The 18,709-nt window shown below is 49.9% G+C and overlaps 1 protein-coding gene across 3 annotated transcripts in view; it reads left to right on the forward strand.

Moving 5' to 3' along the window:
- Slc10a7 (solute carrier family 10 member 7) overlaps positions 1 to 18,180 on the forward strand; it is a 146,528-nt gene extending 128,348 nt beyond the window's left edge. For 2 of the 3 annotated variants that reach the window (XM_048333800.1, XM_048333802.1), the window contains 2 exons: positions 14,853 to 14,998; positions 16,829 to 18,180. In XM_048333800.1, coding sequence (XP_048189757.1) covers positions 14,853 to 14,998; positions 16,829 to 16,858 — 176 coding nt within the window. In that variant the 3' untranslated portion in view covers positions 16,859 to 18,180. Of the gene's footprint in view, positions 1 to 1,181; positions 2,278 to 14,852; positions 14,999 to 16,828 lie in introns of those variants that run through there. The other variant, XM_048333801.1, reaches the window with a different exon arrangement.
- Positions 18,181 to 18,709: the final 529 nt, after the last annotated feature.

An 18,709-nucleotide genomic window follows, 5' to 3' on the forward strand; every position in this document is an offset into this window, starting at 1 on the left:
AATTTTCTCTCTTTACTTCTTTCTTTCTTCCCTCCCTTCCTTTCTTTCTCCTCTTTTTCTTTTTGTGCCAGTCTTGGAGCTTGAACTCTGGACCTCAGTGCTGTTCCTGGGCTTTTTTGAGCAAGCTGAGCTCTCTGCCACATGAGCCACAGCTCCACTTCCGGCCTTTTGGTAGTTAATTGGAGATTAGCATCTCGGGGACTTTCTTGCCCAGGCTGTCTTCAAGGTACAATCCTCCCATCTCAGCCTCCTGAGTGGCTGGATTCCAGTAGTGAGCCACTGGCGCCCAGCAGGAGTTTTATTTCTATCTCGAACATTCTGCTTTGCCTTGTCCTTCCTGCCTTTCATCTCCGTGGAAGCACTTCAGACAATGGCCTCCCCTCCCTGCTTATTTCAGAGAGGTTACTGGTCACTCTTAATTCCTCATAGACTAGCGAGTACTTGGGTGTGATTACCAGAATGGGTTTGTTGAGCACTATTATACATTTACAGAATCCATTTTCACAAGACTCAACACCCGTTTCCCCGTCCCGGCGGCCGGATATCACAGCCGGCGAAGCTGTGTCGTGACCTGCAGGCCTGCAGGCCACTTCATTATCTAATGGAAATACAGGCCTGCTGGAGTTAGAGGACCCCAGCACCGACCGAGCGAGCGTGGAGAAATCCTATCCTGAAAAATAGGGGGAAATTTCAGTTCATATCTGTCAGCAGCATACTTTCTCTCTTCTCACACAAAAATGAGCTAGCACAGATTACAATATTGCTGTTTGGCACTTGAAATACATCTTTCTCTTTGGCAACTGCCAACAGCACGTTTCTTCTACTGATTTCCCCCTCCCCCAACACACACATCTCAAATAGAATATACAAAGTAAAATGTCAAATTCCGTTTATTGTCCCATGCACTATTTGCATTTGAGAATAAATGGTTGTAGGCCAAGTGGTATCCATGTAACTAATGAACCAGAGACGGAAACTCTTGCTTGGGAAGCTTCCCGAATGTTCTTTTGGATATACACTTTGGATTTACTTTATTGTTCTCGCTTTTTGCCCTGTCTCAGTCTCTTCTACGTTACTTGCATCTACACACATGCTGAATTTGATTCATTGCTTTTATTAGAGTCTTTGCCATTGATTGATTAGTCCTTCGTATTAGTACTTTTTCTGCTGATTGATTGCAGATGAAGTGACTATTTGACCTTTAATTATGAGGCTTCCTATTGAAAATGACAGTGAGCTATAGCTTCACATAATCCATCTGGAAAGCCTGACATGATGCCATTCCCTGGAGTTCGTTCAGTAGGAAAGAGGAGGCCTGAAGGAAGCGCAGGCCCATCGCTGGGCTTCCTCTGAAACAATACTACAGGGCTTGTTTGCTGCTGCGCTCCTTTAGTTTCCCTCGGCAGGGCCGGAGCAGGTTCATATTTTATCAAGTCAGGATCCCTTGCTGTAGGCTGCCATGTGAACTGTGAACTCTCCCAAATTATCCTCCGTGTTGATCGTGATATCTGTGTACTAGTAAGATGTTTTACATAGCAGGGATTGAAGATCAGCTTGTACTCCAGGTAAAAATAGCTCAGCGCACAATTAGTCAATAAATCTCAGCAAGAGAGAAATTCGATCTAAGATATTGGTGTTGTATTTATCTTTGTCTCTTGAGTAATCAAATCACTTTGCTTTCTCAATATCATTTCTGAAAACTTTCTCACTGCGTCTGGGAAAAAAAAATTCAGAATGTCTGAGGTTCTTCGGTCAGACATACATTCACATTAATTCTTAATGTGTTCAAGTAGCAAAACTAAAGTACATATCTGACTGTGGCAACTATTGGCAGTTAAAAATGATAGTCCCAATTTCCCCTTATTTGCAAAAGCATCTCCAAATTAAATGCATACTATTTGCATGTTTAAGTGTTGTGATCCAGCGTGTATCTTTGTAGACACTTGTGTGCAAAAACCTTATCAAGACAGCTGTTCCTCAAGTTGTTGATGCTTCACTATGGGTTTACTGTGACAAGAAAAAGGGTGATGGAGGATAGCTCTTTGGTAGACACAGGGTACGAGAAAGAATGGGAGAACACATACCTGATTGTAGTCTAGACCTAGGTTCCAACAGTTCTCCAGCAAAAGCTGGGACTTAATGCTGTAAGCTTGTTTCTGCATCCACAATGGGAACAGAGCAGTGCTTGACACTTTTTCCAGTTTTACCTTTCTGTGAAGAAGACATTTCCCTAGCCATGTGAGAAGAAGGTCTAGCAGGAATGGTTATATAATCCCCCCACCCACCCCACCCCACCCAGCCTGGTTACCTGCAACTCGGGCTGAAAACACCATGTTATTTACATACTAGTGTATAATTAAATAGCATTAATTATAAAAGGATTAAAATTAATTTACAGTTTATTAATTTTTAAATAACCAGATATTTTTCCAGAAGTCACCGCACTAAGTGTAACGTTTCACGTTTCTGGTATCCTTTTCCCCCCCAGTGCTTACCTGTGATTTCCATTTGACACATAAAGTAATGATCTTAACAGGACTACCCTGTAATTCTGCAGTACACTTTGTGACACACCTAACCTGTGTGGCATAAACAACCTTTGACTATTACCAAGTCAATTGTATCTCATTTTCATATGGAAAAAGGAAAACAGAAAAGTGTTCATTTATCCTATACCCTATGACTAACCGAGCATGGAGACCAGGTCATTTTTCTTCGAGAGATGCAAATGATATAGGAAAGGAGCGCACTTCACTGAGAGAGTACTGCATTGTTTCCAAGGGCTGTAAATGTGAGATCTTGGCGTGGATTTAAATCGTTTCAACTCCTTCACAATACTCTGTTACTTACATTGCTGTTTCAAAACAGTTATCTACAGTTGTTCCCACAAACGTATTTTCATGTGATCCAGTTATAAACTGGGACTCGTTCCTTGTATCTTCTTCATCATAACCCAAATGCTGTATCTTCATTTAAAGAGTGTCTGGTGAGCTGGCTCTGTCTCGTGAGGCACTACTGCCTGCCCTTCGTTCCTGCCAGCTGAGAGCCCCATGCCCTTTGACAACAGGCTGTGATCGTGGAAATAGAAATCCAAAATAAAGACAGAAAATAGAGTCTTTGGAGTGTAGCCACAGATATATTCCTGTCCTGCAGTTTGCTGCTCGTGATGGTTCTGGAAGGAATGGCAGTGTGAGGGTTCTGTCATTTGACAGACTCTTAAAGATACCACTGAAATTATGGATTACTACCCTGCTACAGAAAAGTAAAGGCATGTCTGTCATTTCATGCACTTTTAGGAACCAGTAAAGAGTGCAAGAGATGTATCTGCTTGAACCAGGAGAATTTAATGCTCCTTGTTACAAGCCCCTGAGTACTTTCGTTTTGCATTTTTGCTTTTAAATTTGATGTGTGTGAAAATCATTGCCAGCATATTCCGTGATCAAAATTTAGGGGGACCCCAAGGTTCTGAGTACAAGTATGAGACTAAAGACAATAAGAATTCTACAGAGCTTCCTGGCCTGAACCTCAAGCAAAACTCATCCAAAGAATAGGTCAATGTTAGCCTGGGAGACTGGGACCCTGCCGCCCAGTCCTCCCCTCACTGTCCCACCGAGGACCACCAAATGTTTTAAACCATCTGGAAATGCATTCTCCCAGAGGATCCAGAACTGATTTCGCCACTCCCTTGATGGGTCACCCCCGGGGATCTGAAAACATAGTTCTACCTTCCTCGCATAGTTACCGCGGACTACTTCTCCTGTGTCTTTTTCATTGAGCCACCACCAAAATTTGATTGAATAAAAGAAAGTCAGAGCCAAATTATGAGAGTAATACTTGAGTTTAGTAATAGAAGTCCACTTTCATTTAGAGTATTGTTTTACTCAGGTTACTCACTAGACTTCTGTACCTTCTCTTGATCTATTCCACGTGTGTTCACTAGTAATAAAACCAGGGCTGATGCTAATTGAGGGTTTAATAGGCAAACATGGTGCTATAAGCACTTGTTCCACGAAGTAATTGACTTTAAAATAATTTGGCATTGACAAGGTGGAATTATGTATGTACTAGTCAGGGTAGACTTCAGCACCAGGGACAGCCAGTTGCTCTGGTGGAAAATTCTCACTTGAAGTATTTTCAGCTGCCATGTTACAGAAAGGCAACACTCCAGGGGCAGCGGCAATTACTTTTGTTATCTATCTCTTTATCAACTAGAGACCTTCCTGATTAGCATAATGAATGCAGAAATAGGTTTTGATTGGTGAGATTCCTGACTTGTTATGTGGCATGATAGATGTTATACGTGGGTTCCTATTGATCTGCCTGAAAACTTAGGAAAGAAAATAATCTAGCCAGGCGCCAGTGGCTCACGCCTGTAACCCTAACTCCTCAGGAGACTGAGATCTGATGATTGAGGTTCAAAGCCAAGCCCCAGCAGGAAAGTCCATGAGTCTTACTTATCTCCTGTTAACCACCAGAAAACTGGAAGTGTCACCGTGGCTCAAAGTGGTAGAGTGTTAGCCTTGAACACAAAGAGCTCAAGGACAGTGCCCGGGCCCCAAGTTCAAGCCTTAAGACCAGCACAGATAACAACAACAAAAACAAAAACCTAGACCTCTAGAACCCCTCTAGCTCTACCATTTAATAATGCTCTGATTTTCGGCCAGGAGCTGGTAGCTCACACACTTGTGGTCCTAGCTGCTGTGAGGCCCACATTGGGGTGATTGGGGTGCAGTACCAAGCTACAAGCTAGGCAGGCGAAGTGTGGAGACCCTCCCTCACTGGAGAGCTGGTTGCAGTGGTGAATGCCTGTCACGCCAGCAGGGACAGGAAGTGACCAAGAAGTAGGTCGTGGCCTCGGCAAGACACCGTCATAAAAATAACCAGCAGAGAAGGAGGCTGGGGGCGTGGTCCAAAACACCCTGCCTGGCATGCGCAAGGCCCAGTTCAAACCCAGCACAACCTAATTATTATTATTATTATCTGACTTGGGGTTATGTCTCAGTGGTAGAGGTTTTGCCTAGCATATGGTAGGCCCTAGGTTCAATCCCCAGTACCACCAAAAAACAATTCTCATTTTTGAAAGGTTTGTATATTTAGCTTCTGTATGGACACCACAAAACTAGGATTTCCCCAAAGGCTAAGGGTAAAATTAAACCTTGTCTAGCATAATTTCAGAATACATGCCATTTGAAAGTTATCCTTATATGAAACCCTTGATAGAAGGAAAAACTTCTATGTGTGCATATATATACATACATACATACGATTTTCCAATCATCTTCCAGGCAATAGATACCCTGGGAAGTTTTGCAGAGACTGAAGATGGGGCGCAGCTTCCCCAAAGCCAGCTCTGAAAGGGAAGGCAGACAAATACCATCACCAGCGAGATGTAGCAAGAACACTGATGAGCAGAGACGCCCACAGTGGTCTGGCCGGACCCCAGGAGGGGTCGCTGTGCCTCAAACCAGCTCCTGGACGACGTCAGGGACGGGGGGGGGGGCCTCCACTGTACCGTGTACCACCGGGTAGCTTGAGCTGAAAGGTGCGGCGTCGTGATCCCGCCCGTCTGATCAAAGCAGCGACGGCCCGGGCCACGCCAGGTCTTCCATGGGCGCTGTCTCGTCCGCCAGGGACCATGGTCTTAACGTCCTTCCGAGCACGTGTGGGGACAGGGCCCTCTAGAGTGAGGTCCCCCGACGCTGCCGCCTGCTCGGTCGCAGCGGTGGAGCTGGGGACCCGCGTCACGGGGTCGTCGGCTCTGCCTCAAGCTGTCGCCCTGCAGGCCAGTGACCGGGAGGAGGGAGGGCGGCAGGGGGGGCGGGTGGCGGGGAATCCCACACGCTGCCTCCTCAGACTGCAGGCCCAGTCTCTATCCCCGTGCACGGCTTCATGTCAGTGCCAGATGCCCTCAGCTCCAGCTTTATATGGATTTCAGACTAACTCCCGGCCCCTGCCCTAGTCCAGGGAGCCACAGAGAGATGCACTGCACGCGCTCAGTTCACGCGCACGGAGCCACGCACGGGCACCCACGTTCCTGAAAGGGAAGTTCTCTAAGAAGTAAAGGAAAGCGTTCTGAAGTCCCTCCCTCCCTCCCTCCCTCCCTCCCTCCCTCCCTCCCTCCCTCCCTCTTTCCTTTTTCTCTCTCATGCTTTCCAGGCAAGCACTCGTTTGGGGCACCACTTGTTTTTCAGACCCGAGCGAGCTTGCCCAGGCACTCGGCTGAAGTGCGGTCTGCCGATGTGAGCCTTCTGGTAGCTTCTGCTGATGGGCTGACAGGTGTGTGCCACCGGGTCCAGTTTCTCTTCCATTGCTGGCCTGGCTGGCTGGCTGGCCGGAAACCTCAGTCCCCCCCCCGATTTCAGCCTCCCTGGTAGCTAGTGTGGCAGCCCCTGCACCCCACTGTGGGTTGAGACGGGAACATGAGAACGTGTCAGCTCAGGCTGGCACCCAGCCATGACCCTCCTGCCCTCGGCCTCCGAGGGGCCAGGATTACAGGCGGGGGCCGCCACGCCCTCCTTGTCCTCTCTGATGAGGTGACCGCCTTGTCCAAGGGAGCCAACAAGAGCCCATTTCCCAGGACTTCCTGCTCACGATGCGTTGGCAGTCACTTAGGGAGGGGTTTATTTATTATCTTTATTAATATTCAGAAAGTTTCCCTCCAGCAGTACTAAAATGTGCATCACAGAACCCTTGTTTACCGTGTTTGAAGTGAAGGATCTCACCCAGGAGATCCCGTTCACTTGAAGTCACAGCGCTCCGGCTCCGGCTCGCAAACAGAGATGGGTGAAAAACAACGCTCCTTTCAAGGGTTGCGTCTCTCCAATTATTTATTTGCTCGTGTCTCTTCCCAGAAGTTCTCTTAATTGAGCCAGACACTACACACCAGGCCGCATGTACTAAACATGACAGCCAGCGCCGTGCTTCTTGGGGAGAAGGAATCTGCAGCTGCAAAGCAGAGGGGACACACACATACCCCCTCTTTGTCCCCAACTTTAGCGCTGCCACAGAACTCTAGCCAGAAATTAAAGTCCACTGCCCCCGGTTTAAAGCTGTGGGGCGCCTGGCCGGTTTATGGCAGGTCACCCTGGAGGGTGAGAGTTGATGGAAAGTTGGGCGTGACACCAGGAAGCCGGCCCGGGACGGAATGCATGCTCCTGGCATGTCCGCCCCACCGCTGCCTCCGCTGTAGATTCGCTCTAGGGGCGCCAACGCAGACGTGCCTTCAAAACATCTCCCACGCTCATGTCTTCAAGCAGTATTCTTCACTGACCCCCGTGTGTCGGGCTCCGTAAGGCCCCGGGTACCACAGTGAACAAAGCTCAGGAAGCCCTCGCCCTCACTGAGCTTTCCGTCTAGTGGTTATAAGCAGGTTGACCCTCGCATATCCCATGGCGGTATCGTAGACAGAAACAATCCAGAAAGGAGACCCAGATGCCCGCAGGGGCCGGGAAAGTTAGGGCTTAAAGGGCACATTGGACCAAAGTGCTGAAGCTAAGAGGAAGCGGAGCGAGACAGAGGGAGGAATGAGACTCCAGCCAGAGGAAACGGCGAAGCCTACGGCCCCAGGGCATCAGCGTGAGTGGCGCCATGTTGGAAGGAGAGGGGGACCAGTATTCAGGGAGCAGTAGGGCCAGCCAGGTGAACGCTAAGAAGCCAGCGGGCCGCAGCATTGGATGCACTGAAGCCTTTATTGGTCATTGTGAGGACCCTCAGAAGTGTGACAAAATCGCACTTCCACATGGACGGGAATCTCTGTGGCTGTTGTGCTGGGCGGGGAGGGACGTCAGGGAAAATCAGGAGGAGTGGTGAAGGCTTTGATCCCTCCACAGCTCACAGTGGTGCAGTCAAGTGGCGGGAGGGAGAGGTGTGCGTCCCAGAAGAGTGAGATGGGTCTTTTTTTAAGAGCCATGGGCCTAAGGATAAAGAACTCTGGGTTCTCACTTCCGGAATTCAATCTGCCTTGTGCTTCGGTGTCGGGAGACATCTCATCTAAGGTCTTTGCTCTTTATAGGCACAGTGGGGTCAAGAAGAGCCTTGACAGGAAATGATTCTAGGCCATGGAGACAAAAACAAGTGTGTCTTTAAAATATCCCACGTGGAGCCTAGTCAGCGCTTGTTCGTATTGGTTACTTACCCAGTGTCTGAAAGCCGGAGCTCCCCGCCGTCGGTGGCTGGCAGTGTTTTAGGGAAACGGGAGTTAATGCCACACCGTCAGCTCCTCTCCACCCCAGACTCGAAATGTTCCCGTGCTTTCCTTCAGCAGCAGAAAAACGCTCCTTACAAAACTCGGTAAAACAAGATGGGCTTTCCAGAGCTCATCAGATGGGGCCTGGCCTGTGTTAGTGACCATGTTAAATGTATTCTTATAACCTTGTGTTATTTCTCTCGTATGAAATGCTCGTTCTATTTCTGATCCCGAGAGTGTGAACGTGTGCCAGATTTTCTCTGTACGAGCCTAGCAGCTCTCCCCTCAGCCCAGAAAAGGAAGACGGCGATGTCGCCCCTTCCTGCCCGCTCCCTCTCCACGAACATGGCGGTCCCCCCTGCAAGCCTCGGCTATGGTTGAACCGGAGCCAGAACCGCTCTCAAATTCCCTCCGAAATTCTCGGTTTGCTAATTACAAGCCCAGCGCCGCCAGGCAGGTGAGGGTGTGTGTAATCTTCCCAGGCAGAACCTTCCACTGATGGAGTTAAGTGTTTCCTTGTGAGCAGCTGCTTGAGCCGGCGCGGGCCATTCATTAAACATCTTTTCCAGTCAGAACACACCATTCAGAAATAACACCAGCTGCTCGTGCGGGGCTTTTCTTGTGTCTTTATTTACATAAAACTTTCAGCCCAGGTCCTTGAAGGCGGGAGCACAGTCTTTAATTTTCCTAATGGGCTGACGAAAAGGGTCATCAACCAATCAGGATTCAAAGTAGGCCAAGGCCTGCCCGGCCTAAGCATCTTTGTTCATGGAGGCGCCTGCCTTCCATGCAGTTCTTTCTTCTACAAGTATTTTCCCTACCTTTCCACTCTCCAGTAGTCTAGGTTGCTATTACCAAACGTCCCTATCCTGGGAAGTAAGTTCTAGAACAAGTGCCCAGTTCTGCTGTGTCAGGGAAATAAAACATCCCAAGATGGGGATACCCTATGATGGTTGTTTTATTCATGTTGTGGATCCTCTTCTACTTCCTGAAAGGCTCTGCAAAAACGTCTCGTTTGCCAGGCTTTGGAAGGTTCTAGAATGACTTGGGAGAAGTCCTAACCTAGCTAGAATGAGAACCAGAATGCAATATGTAGGCCCTGCAGATCAAGCAGCACCTACCACAACGCCTCTGCTGGGCGGCCAGCTCTGCCACGCCTGTCAGCCTGGAAGTGGGCGGCCTTTCTTCTCAGGCCACCCAAACTAACCAGACGGCTCACAGAGCCCATTTTGCCCCGTGGTGTTCTGATTTGCTCCTCAGCAGCGCCGCCTCCTTTGCTGGCCCCGTGCCGCCATGTCACTGGGTGGTCGCAGCCTCCCTGGTGTGGGGCTTGAGGAGGAGGAGGAACGTCTTCTGTAAGAGGACAGGCGCTTCTGACCACATACTGACCCCACCTGGCAGAGTGCACGCCAAAACTGCAAAGTAAGCCCATTTCACTGACGTGAAAACTGCATTTAAATGTGACCCCACCCAGGTCACACAGGGTAGCAGATGTCAGATGCTCATCGGGAACTGGCTCCATTTTTTTTCTCTTTCTTTCGTGCTGGGCATGGGCCTTGAACTCAGGGCCTGGCCTGGGCACTGACCCTGACCTTTGGTGCTTGAGGCTAGTGCTCTACTACTTGAGCCACAGCTCCATTTCCAGCTTTCGGGTGGCTCATTGGAGATGAGAGTCTCATGGGCTTCGCTGCCTGGGCTGGCTTCACCCACGGTCCTCAGACCTCAGCCTCCCGAGCAGCTGGGATCCCAGGCTTCTTCACACTGCACAGCTCAGCCTAGGAAGGCCGCCGGTACAGTAAACAATACATCCCTGCATGAAACATTCGCTCCTCTTACTGGAAATTATCTTGCGTTAGGATAAATCGATAGCCCGTTCTAACCAATTTCCAAAATCATGGTTGTACTTTATCATGGCACATTTCATGCTCTAGAAACTGCATAGAATTGCCCCTTTGTGTATTTAGTCTTTGAGATAAATTGGTCCCACGGAGTTTGGCTTTCTATGACTATTGTGTCTCTGCAGAGAGTGGGAAGGTGGGGATTTGTGCACATGGCTGTGTATGGTGGGCGGGGGGGGGGGGGGGGTTCACAGAAATCAGCATTCAGCCGTGTTTCAAAGAGTAACTGTGATCCCTAAACAGCGACTGGCTTGAATTATACTTGAGGAGACCGTCTACTGTGATGAGCTTTAAAAGTAAACACTAGCTTTTCTGGGGGATTCACTGAGAAGGAAGAGATGGAATTCAAACAGCCATGGGTAGGACATTTGGACGGTAAACTTATGGATGTTTCTAACTAAGAACGGACTAAACAAAAGTGGAGAGTCACCATGACAACTAAAGAGAGAAGCAACTGGATTCCAGATTTACCGCAGCTCCCTCCAGAACTCAGTGAGACTGGGAGAAAGCGTTTTAAGTGGAAAACAAGTCATGTGAATTCAGGCGAATGAGTTTTCGGAAGACAGGGAATGATCCAGGTGATTGGAGTCTATACTGGCTCTTTGCTGGGTAGGAGAAGTCAGGGTAATATTAGTCTCCTAAAGACAGAACACTTGTTTTCAATATATTTCCTCCCTTAACTCCATACTCCAATACTTATTTCAAATTTTGTGTTCGTGGTCAGTCTAATTTCTTTCCTTCCTGCCATATCAAATATATTTTTCCTATGTAATATATTAATCTCCCAGAGGGATATATATGAATGCATTGTCTTTCAAGTCTAGTAAAACTGGTATTTGTTCTAAAAATTCTACCACTCTCAATACAGGAAACATTAACACTTATTCTTATGTAATCAGTCATTTAGGTATTGTGTACCAACCGTATGCTTAAATGCTATAGACCTTCCTGAGAAACTAAGGAAAATAGCAGTGGCATAAATCAAGTATTTCAGTTACATGAAGTACATGAGAAGAATATCTTCATTCTTCAAAGAACCAGTCAGTAAATAGTAAGGCCATCTTCATGATGGCGTGAGTCACAGACAGCAATGGACACTTGGAGTTCAGTTGGTGATTCAAAGTAGCTAAGTAGCTATAGTAAGGTCCAGTGCTGCCTTAGCCACAACCTACAACGTGTGAGTTACCGAGGTCCCTTAGCTGCTCTTCACTTCAGTCTTCCTCATCTTGAAACCACTTCCTAGGCCCCTGTAAGGATTACATGTGACAGTGTGCATTGTGTAGCATGTGCTAGCACTTACTTACAAAATGGTGGGAGTTGTCATTATTATTTTTTTTTAACCAAGGTTGAGTAGGCAGAAGATTTGATGAATGGGTCCTAGAAAGTCATTGCAGTTCTTGGGCAGGGTGGTGGCTTTAATTAATGTGGGGTTGGCGAAGATTAATCTGGCTGTGGTTTATAGGATTGATGAGGGGAAGAATCCGAAGACAGGGAGTTATGTCGGGAGGCTGGAAGCAGGATCCTGGCTTGATTTTATGAGGAACTAAATTGGGAAGATGGCAGTGAAAACGGGGAGAGAAACGAACAGGAAAACAAAGGAAGAAGAGGTAGAGCATGGTGACTTGATCCAGAGATACAAAACCAGCAGGGTTCGTCAGAGATGTTCTCACATTTTGAGACTGGAGGGGGGCATTGTCCAGCAGACTTTTCTGGCGCTGCCAGAGCTACCAGAACACAGCACCCACGAGCACAGGGCCCTGGGCCCTGTTCTCCTCCTATCTCGAGCAGCTAGATCAATAACTGACGGACAGAAGCAGCTCAGTAAGTCTTTATGAATAGATGCATGAGTGAATGGATGAATGATAGGAACACTGTGCCCCTGCAGGTGCCATAGGAGAGCTCCGAGCAGTGACGTAAAGTAGATCGTTATTATATTGAGAACCACAGAGCAGCCTCCAAGGGAGGACCAATAAAATCCCATGTTTAAGCTAGGAAGGAAAACGTCTGTTTCTCAAAGTAAAATGACCAACTGCCCATCCAACAGAAGGTAGCAGTCGTTGGAACTTTTGAACACTGATACGAAGGGAATCTTGTGATTCTGAGGACACCAAACGAACACCTAAAATCAAGAGATGCTGGGGTGGAGGGCGGGCGGCACTTGTTCTGGTCTGTATGGTCTTATCCCTCCCATCCTGGGCCTAGGAAGAAAGCAACGTCCTGCTTGCTTGTTAGTAGGACAAAGCCCTTCCTTGAAGCTCCTACTTGGCAGATGTCTGTTGAAAGCTCTGCGTATGGAATGTGCCGCGATGTCAAACTCTGTTGGGTAATTTTAGACGAATGTGTCATGTGTGACATGGAACTATGGCTTGCTGTACATTAGTGATTTCCCAAGTGTTCGGCTGAGGTAGTGATGTGCTGAGAAAGTGCTCTTCATCTCTCCACACACTGTTCTGTAGAGCAAGGGGGAATGCTTTTGGTGGAAATTACTTTAGTCAGAAAAAGAATCCATTTACAATCTGCGCCTTCTAACATCCCTCAGACAATGCATTGTATTAAAGAGGCATTTTTTGATTAATGTTTTATAAACATTTTTCAGCATGACAGCTTAAAGTCCCTGTAAAATTGTAAATGTGCGCATAGTGTTCACTTCCATAAAGTCAAATGCCATCTCGTAAAGTCTCGTTGAATCCTGTCAACCACGGTGACACACTCAGTACCTGAGAGCATTAAAATTAATTTGCTTCATTTATATCACTGCAGTGATAGCAAGATGAAAAGAATCCCATATTTCAATTTTACTTTATAAAAAAAAAACTCGAGGAAGTTTGTTGGGGTTTCTAAATTATTGCTATTACTTTTTCTTGAATTAACAAATGTGAAGTTAAGAAAAATGGCATGACGGTCTCCATGGTAACTTTATGACGGAATCTGGTGGAAAACACACACACACACACACACACACACACACACACACACACACACACAGATCCACTTGAACGGTTCAGCACCCATGTTTTAGAAAGTACGAGGTCCCAAGCTCAGACCCCAGTAATAAACAAATAAACAGATGGCTTCCAGGCCCCGGTAAACTGCTGGAAAACGCCAGGCAGATCAGTCTCAGCCCCGACCCCTGGAGATGGAGCCTCACGGCCGCAGACTTTGAGAATTAATGGTCCCGCTCCGATCGCTTTTTTAGGGACAGAATACCTCTATCCCCACCTCTGCCTCTTACTGTCTTTCGCCTCTCGTGTACTGCACCCCACCACCTTGCTTCCCCTTCCAGAACCCACGCTGCAGCCAGAGACCCGCACCCCCACCTGTTTCGTACCATCCTCCTTGAGACCAAGAACTCACCAGTTTCTCTGGGAAAAAGGAGTTCTGTTCGGGTCTCAATAGTTTCTTGCTACAGCAACTTTCCAAGAATGTAGTAGCTGCTCCTTTTTAATACTACATATATTCTTAGGCTTCTTTGTATTTTTTAAATGAGAGCATGTGCGTGCCCATGTTAATGTAAAGGTGGGAAATGGAAGACAGAAGGTACCCTGCCGTGCTCCTCGCAAGCTCCGCCCGAGGCTGGACTTGGGAAGGGTTAATGCGTTCAGTTGGCCTTGGTATGGGAGACTGAAAAGCAAGCAGCCAGGAAATGCACTGTGGCACAAAGGCTTGACATGCATCAGGCGGTAGCGGTGATCGGAAGGGCCGCGTCCTCTTTGCTGTGTCGTTTTTTCAAAAGTCATTTATGCGGCATCATCTGGCCTGCGGGTCCGCAGAGGCGAGAAGAAAGAAGCAAAGAGGAAGGAAAGAAGGAAGGAAGGGAGGGAGGGAGGAGGGGGGAGGAGGAGCGCCGAGCTCCTAGGACTCCTCGTTGAAAAAGCTGACACAGGTGCGCTCCAATTCTGGAGTAAAGCCGTCGGTGGTGACAGTGTCGCGACGGCTGGCGGGTGACTCGAGTTAGCCGCAGGAACTGTGGACGCCGCCAAGCCGCCGCCCCACGCGGGGCCTCGGTGGGTCGAGTCGCCCTAACGTGACATCCCCGTGGCCCCAGCTTTGCCCGATGCTGACGGAGCGCGTGGCGACCCTCGGCCTCGGCCAGCAGCGTGCGAGGCGGGGGCCTGGGGGCCTGGCGGCAGAGCGCGTGCTTAGCGCGGGGGAGGCTGCGGCTGCCGTCCCAGCACCTCGGACATGGAGGTTGAGAGACATCGCTCGGCTCATCAGTTGATTGATTGACAGAGGGGGGAGCGGGGGAGGGAGCGTGTGAGAGAGAGGGATGGAAGGGGGGGGAGATAGAAAGGGAAGGAGGGAATAAGGGGGAGAAAGAGAAGGGGGGAGGGAGAGAGAAAGACCGAGAAAGAACATGCACAGCTTCCATTCAGCTCTCAGTATAAGCTCTAATTATTTTCCTGCCTCCTTTCAACGCCAAATACTGAGCTGAGCGCCTTTGACCTGGCTCCGGACGGGGTCCCCACAAACCAGTGGACTGTCTGGACTGTGCGCCTCCACTTGCCACATTCCCCAGCCTTCTTTTCCCTCCTCCCCTGTGGTGCCCCCCCCCCCACCAGCCACCTTCTCCCCCCTGGTCCAGGTGGAGCTCAGGGCTTCGCGGAATGAAAGGACGGACGGTGGGGAGGTTTGTTGACTCCTCTGGGTCATCTGAGGCCTCTAAATCCACACAGGGAAGCCCACCCCCCATCCTGCGCTCCGACCCTCACGGAGTGAGCCCTTCCTCTGCTGAGCTGGCCTCCGGGCGTTCTCTCTTCTCTGTGCCGCAGGAATTCCAATGCTGAAGATCGTGTTCGCCGGACACGAGCATCTCTCCCTGATATCCGTGCCCCTGCTCATCTACCACCCAGCTCAGATCCTGCTGGGAAGCGTGTTGGTGCCAACAATCAAGTCGTGGATGGTGTCACGGCAGAAGGTGAGACTCTAGAAAGGACTTGCTTGAATCCAGATGGGATCAAGACGTAGTTCCCGGGTCTGAGCTGTTTGTTCAGTTCGGCTCTATGGTGGCTCTCAAGTGCCTGTGCTCCCAACCAAACACAATAGCGATGGTGCATTGACGCATTCAGTTCAAACAGAATGGAGTTTTAAATGCGTTCCATGCACTCATGTGGAAAGGCATATTGCATGGGGCACTAACCTATGACGACCTTGTATCGTCGTCTCTCTGAGTAGGAAGCCAGTCCTTCCTCTGTGATGTGATTTCCTGTGCCTTCCTGAATAGATCTAGAATTCCAACTTCATGTCGAATCTCCCAGACACATAACGCTTCTTTGTAGGGCAAAAGTATCAGGGAATTAGAAGTTAAAGAGATGGGCCAGGCGCTGACGGGCCGTGCCAGTAATCCTCGCTTCTCAGGAGGCTGAGATCTGAGGATGGACGTCTGACACCGGCCCGGGCAGGAAAGTCCGTGAGCTCCCATCTCCAGTTCACGACCCAAAGAGCCGTCTGTAAGCGGAGCTGTGGCTCGCACGACAGAGCACTGGCCTTGAGACAGCACCCAGGCCCCGAGTTCAAACCCCAGGACCGGAACAGAAACAAAATAACAATAGTAAGTAGTGTGATTAAAAACTGAGACGCGGCAAAGGATGCCACACAGTGTCACCTTCGCCACGGCTGAGGCGGAGCCGCGGGGCTTCCTGTCAGGTCTTCTGGATCCGATGTCCTAGTTGACCAGTGACGCGGAGAGGCCGGGACAGCGCACGGGACACGGCCGCGCTGCTTCCCTCCCAGCGGCCCGGGCTTAGCCCCGTCCACACGTGAGGCCGTGACCAGAGAGGCGTGGGGAGAAGAGAGAGACCTCAGGTGACACAGTGTCCGCCGCTCCTGGCCTCCCGGGAGTACCCAGCACTCAGTACCCCCGAGCTGTGTCGCCGGTCTCGCGGCCCCCATCCTCCACGTTAGAAAACGGGACTGGGAAGATGGGAAGCGTCCCCACTGCCCTGCGGGGGAGTTTGGAGCTCAGGGCGCCCCAGTCTTTGTGCCCCCTCTTGAGGGTGACACTCCAGACCAGCAATACGATGTCACTCGTAGAAGGCTCACCCCGGACCCCCAGAATCCTGTGTGAGATTCAGCCCACCCATTGATTACTTAGGGATTTCAGTGGTTTAACAGAATGTGGATGATTGCGCTTCCGTGTCAGGGGCCACACAAAGGCCCGAGCTTCCCGCCCAGAGCGAACACAGGAGACGGGTTTGCTATCTCCTTCCGTCCCCTACCGTTCATCCTCCTTGTTTTTACGTCCATGCGTATATCTGTCCATGGGTATTGCATGGCTGGCTCAACATGTATACACACAAGGTGCGGCAAAGAGTGAAGAAAGCGGCTCTGCGGTGCATGGAGGTCCTCACCCAGAGCAAGTGCCCGAGATGACGGATGGAGATGGGGGGGGGGGGGTTGCCATGGCTCCTACGTTTGGAAGTTTCAGCTCCTCGTCAGTTCTGTTGTTTTTGGTCCTCTGTGGATGGGCACTCGCAGTGGGAGCAAAAACAGCTTTATCATCCCGGGGCGGTGGGGGGGGGAGGTGGGGGGGAGAGGAAGACAGGAAGAGAGTCTTCTTCAACGACCTCACCAACGACCTAAAGGCCTCTCGCCCCTTAAAGGCCGCAGCCCCTCCCAGTAGCAGCAACCTGGGGCCCGGCCTTTAACACGCGGCACCTGGGCTGGGGGAGGGCTTTCCTCCAGGTGGAGAGGGGCCAGCCACGCGCGTGTTCTCTGAGTGTGAACGGCGTGTGTCCCTCTCTTGCAGGGAGTGAAGCTGACGCGGCCCACCGTGTAAGGAAGGACGCCCGCTCCCCGTGGCAGTGTACATATGTAGAGCGTCGTACATTCACGCACTTCTGAACACTCGCACTCGTGAATGTTCCTCGGATGCATATTTTATTTTTTTACGGAAGAAAAAATATTATATACCTGTTTAAGTGCCTTAAAAAAAAACTGTACTCCATGAGAACGTTAATTCCAAAACATCCTGTTGTTTACTGCCAGCGGTGGTCGCATATTCTGGATTTTTTTTTTTTTTTCCTAAAAGAAAAGAGTCCTAGGAAAGGGCGGACGCCCTCAGCTCCGCCCTGGCCCCCCGACGTCTGAAACGAGCTCAGGCCATCAGGAAAACGCCCTCGGGTGACAGTGAGAAACTCCGAAGCCCACTCACGCACATTTGGACCCACTGTGGGACTCTCTGGGTTTGTTGGTTTGTTTGTTTGCTTGTTTTCCTACAGTATGACAAGCCTCCTGCCTACCCACGCGGCGGGGCCGGGGACGGAGTAAGACGCCGAGTCGCACCAGGTCCCCCCCCCTTCACTCAGTCACTTTTTTTTAGACATTCCTTCAGCAATCCTCCAGTCCCGTCCGCGAGGCCGCGGCGCCGTGTCTCAGATGCGCGAGGAGCTGCTCCCGCGAGTCACGAGGGAAGCGCGGGGCAGCTCCAGGCGAGCCACCACCTCGGGTCCCGGGGCTCTCGTCATCCTGTCTCAGTGCTCTGTGCCCAGCGCGAGCCCCCCGCAGCCCAGCGGGAGCGCGAGAAACGTCCCCGCGGGGTGGAGGCGGCGGGGAGGAGGGACGGAGCCTCTCCCATGCCGTAACCCAGGCCCCTTGCCAAGGTGACCCCCGCCAGGGAGGGCCTGCCCGGCGCAGCCCTGAACGGAGCCCGCGTCAGGCCCCGGCCACAGTGTGTCCGCGAGAAGGTCTCAGATAGATGTGTGCAACCTCGTGGGAAAAGGGAAAGCACATTGCTCTTGCGGAGCCATGGAACACAGATGTTACAACTCCACCCTTGGTCTAGACGGTTCATCAGCCGGCACTGGTCCAGGAAGCACGGCACATTTGCTTTCGCCGAGGCTGGGTGAATTTGACTAGACCCAGGTAGAGAAGAGTACTCGGTTGAGCCACAGGACACGTTTTTGTTCTGTTGATCGCGCACCATCCTGTCTGTCACTCTGTCTCCCTACATCCTCTGGTGGTTTGACAGTCTTAGCCTCCCGGTCTCACTGAGGCACACACTATATGGTCAGCATGTATGCCCACAAGTAGCAACGACAAAGATCATGATCCCAGCTACTCAGGAGGCTGAGATCTTGAGGACTGACCTTTGAAGCCAGCCTGGGCGGAGGAGTCCATGAGGTTTTATTTCCAATTAACCACCAAAAAGCTAGCAGTGGAGCTGTGGCTCAAGTGGTAGAGCACAAACCTTGAGGATAACATCTCAGGGACAGTGCCCAGGCCCTGAGTTCGAGCCCTAGGACTGGCACCAAAAATTATATATATATATAATATATATTATATATATAGTTATTATTATTCCACAGCTTACCAAGCTTATCAGTAGTGTAAGTTTATTTCACTGTTACGTCCAGATTTCATCTTTTGTTACCTCTAACTCATTTCAGTTTTTGCGAACCTCAGAAATTCCACAAGCATTCTAAGGCTCGTACCCCACCACGCAAAAACCTACTAAACAGGCTGCTGTGGACACCGGTAGCAAGAATACCGTGCCTCCACTGACAGTCGCTTTGCCTGATCTTCCTGATGCTTACCTCTGCAGCACAGAAGAGTTTTTATGTATTGTTCCTCTACACTTCCTTGGGTTTTAGAATAAATGGAAATGTCTATTTGTCTGAGTGGTCATAAA

This window comes from Perognathus longimembris, chromosome 24 (genome assembly GCF_023159225.1).
Source record: "Perognathus longimembris pacificus isolate PPM17 chromosome 24, ASM2315922v1, whole genome shotgun sequence".
NCBI classification, from domain to species: domain Eukaryota; kingdom Metazoa; phylum Chordata; class Mammalia; order Rodentia; family Heteromyidae; genus Perognathus; species Perognathus longimembris.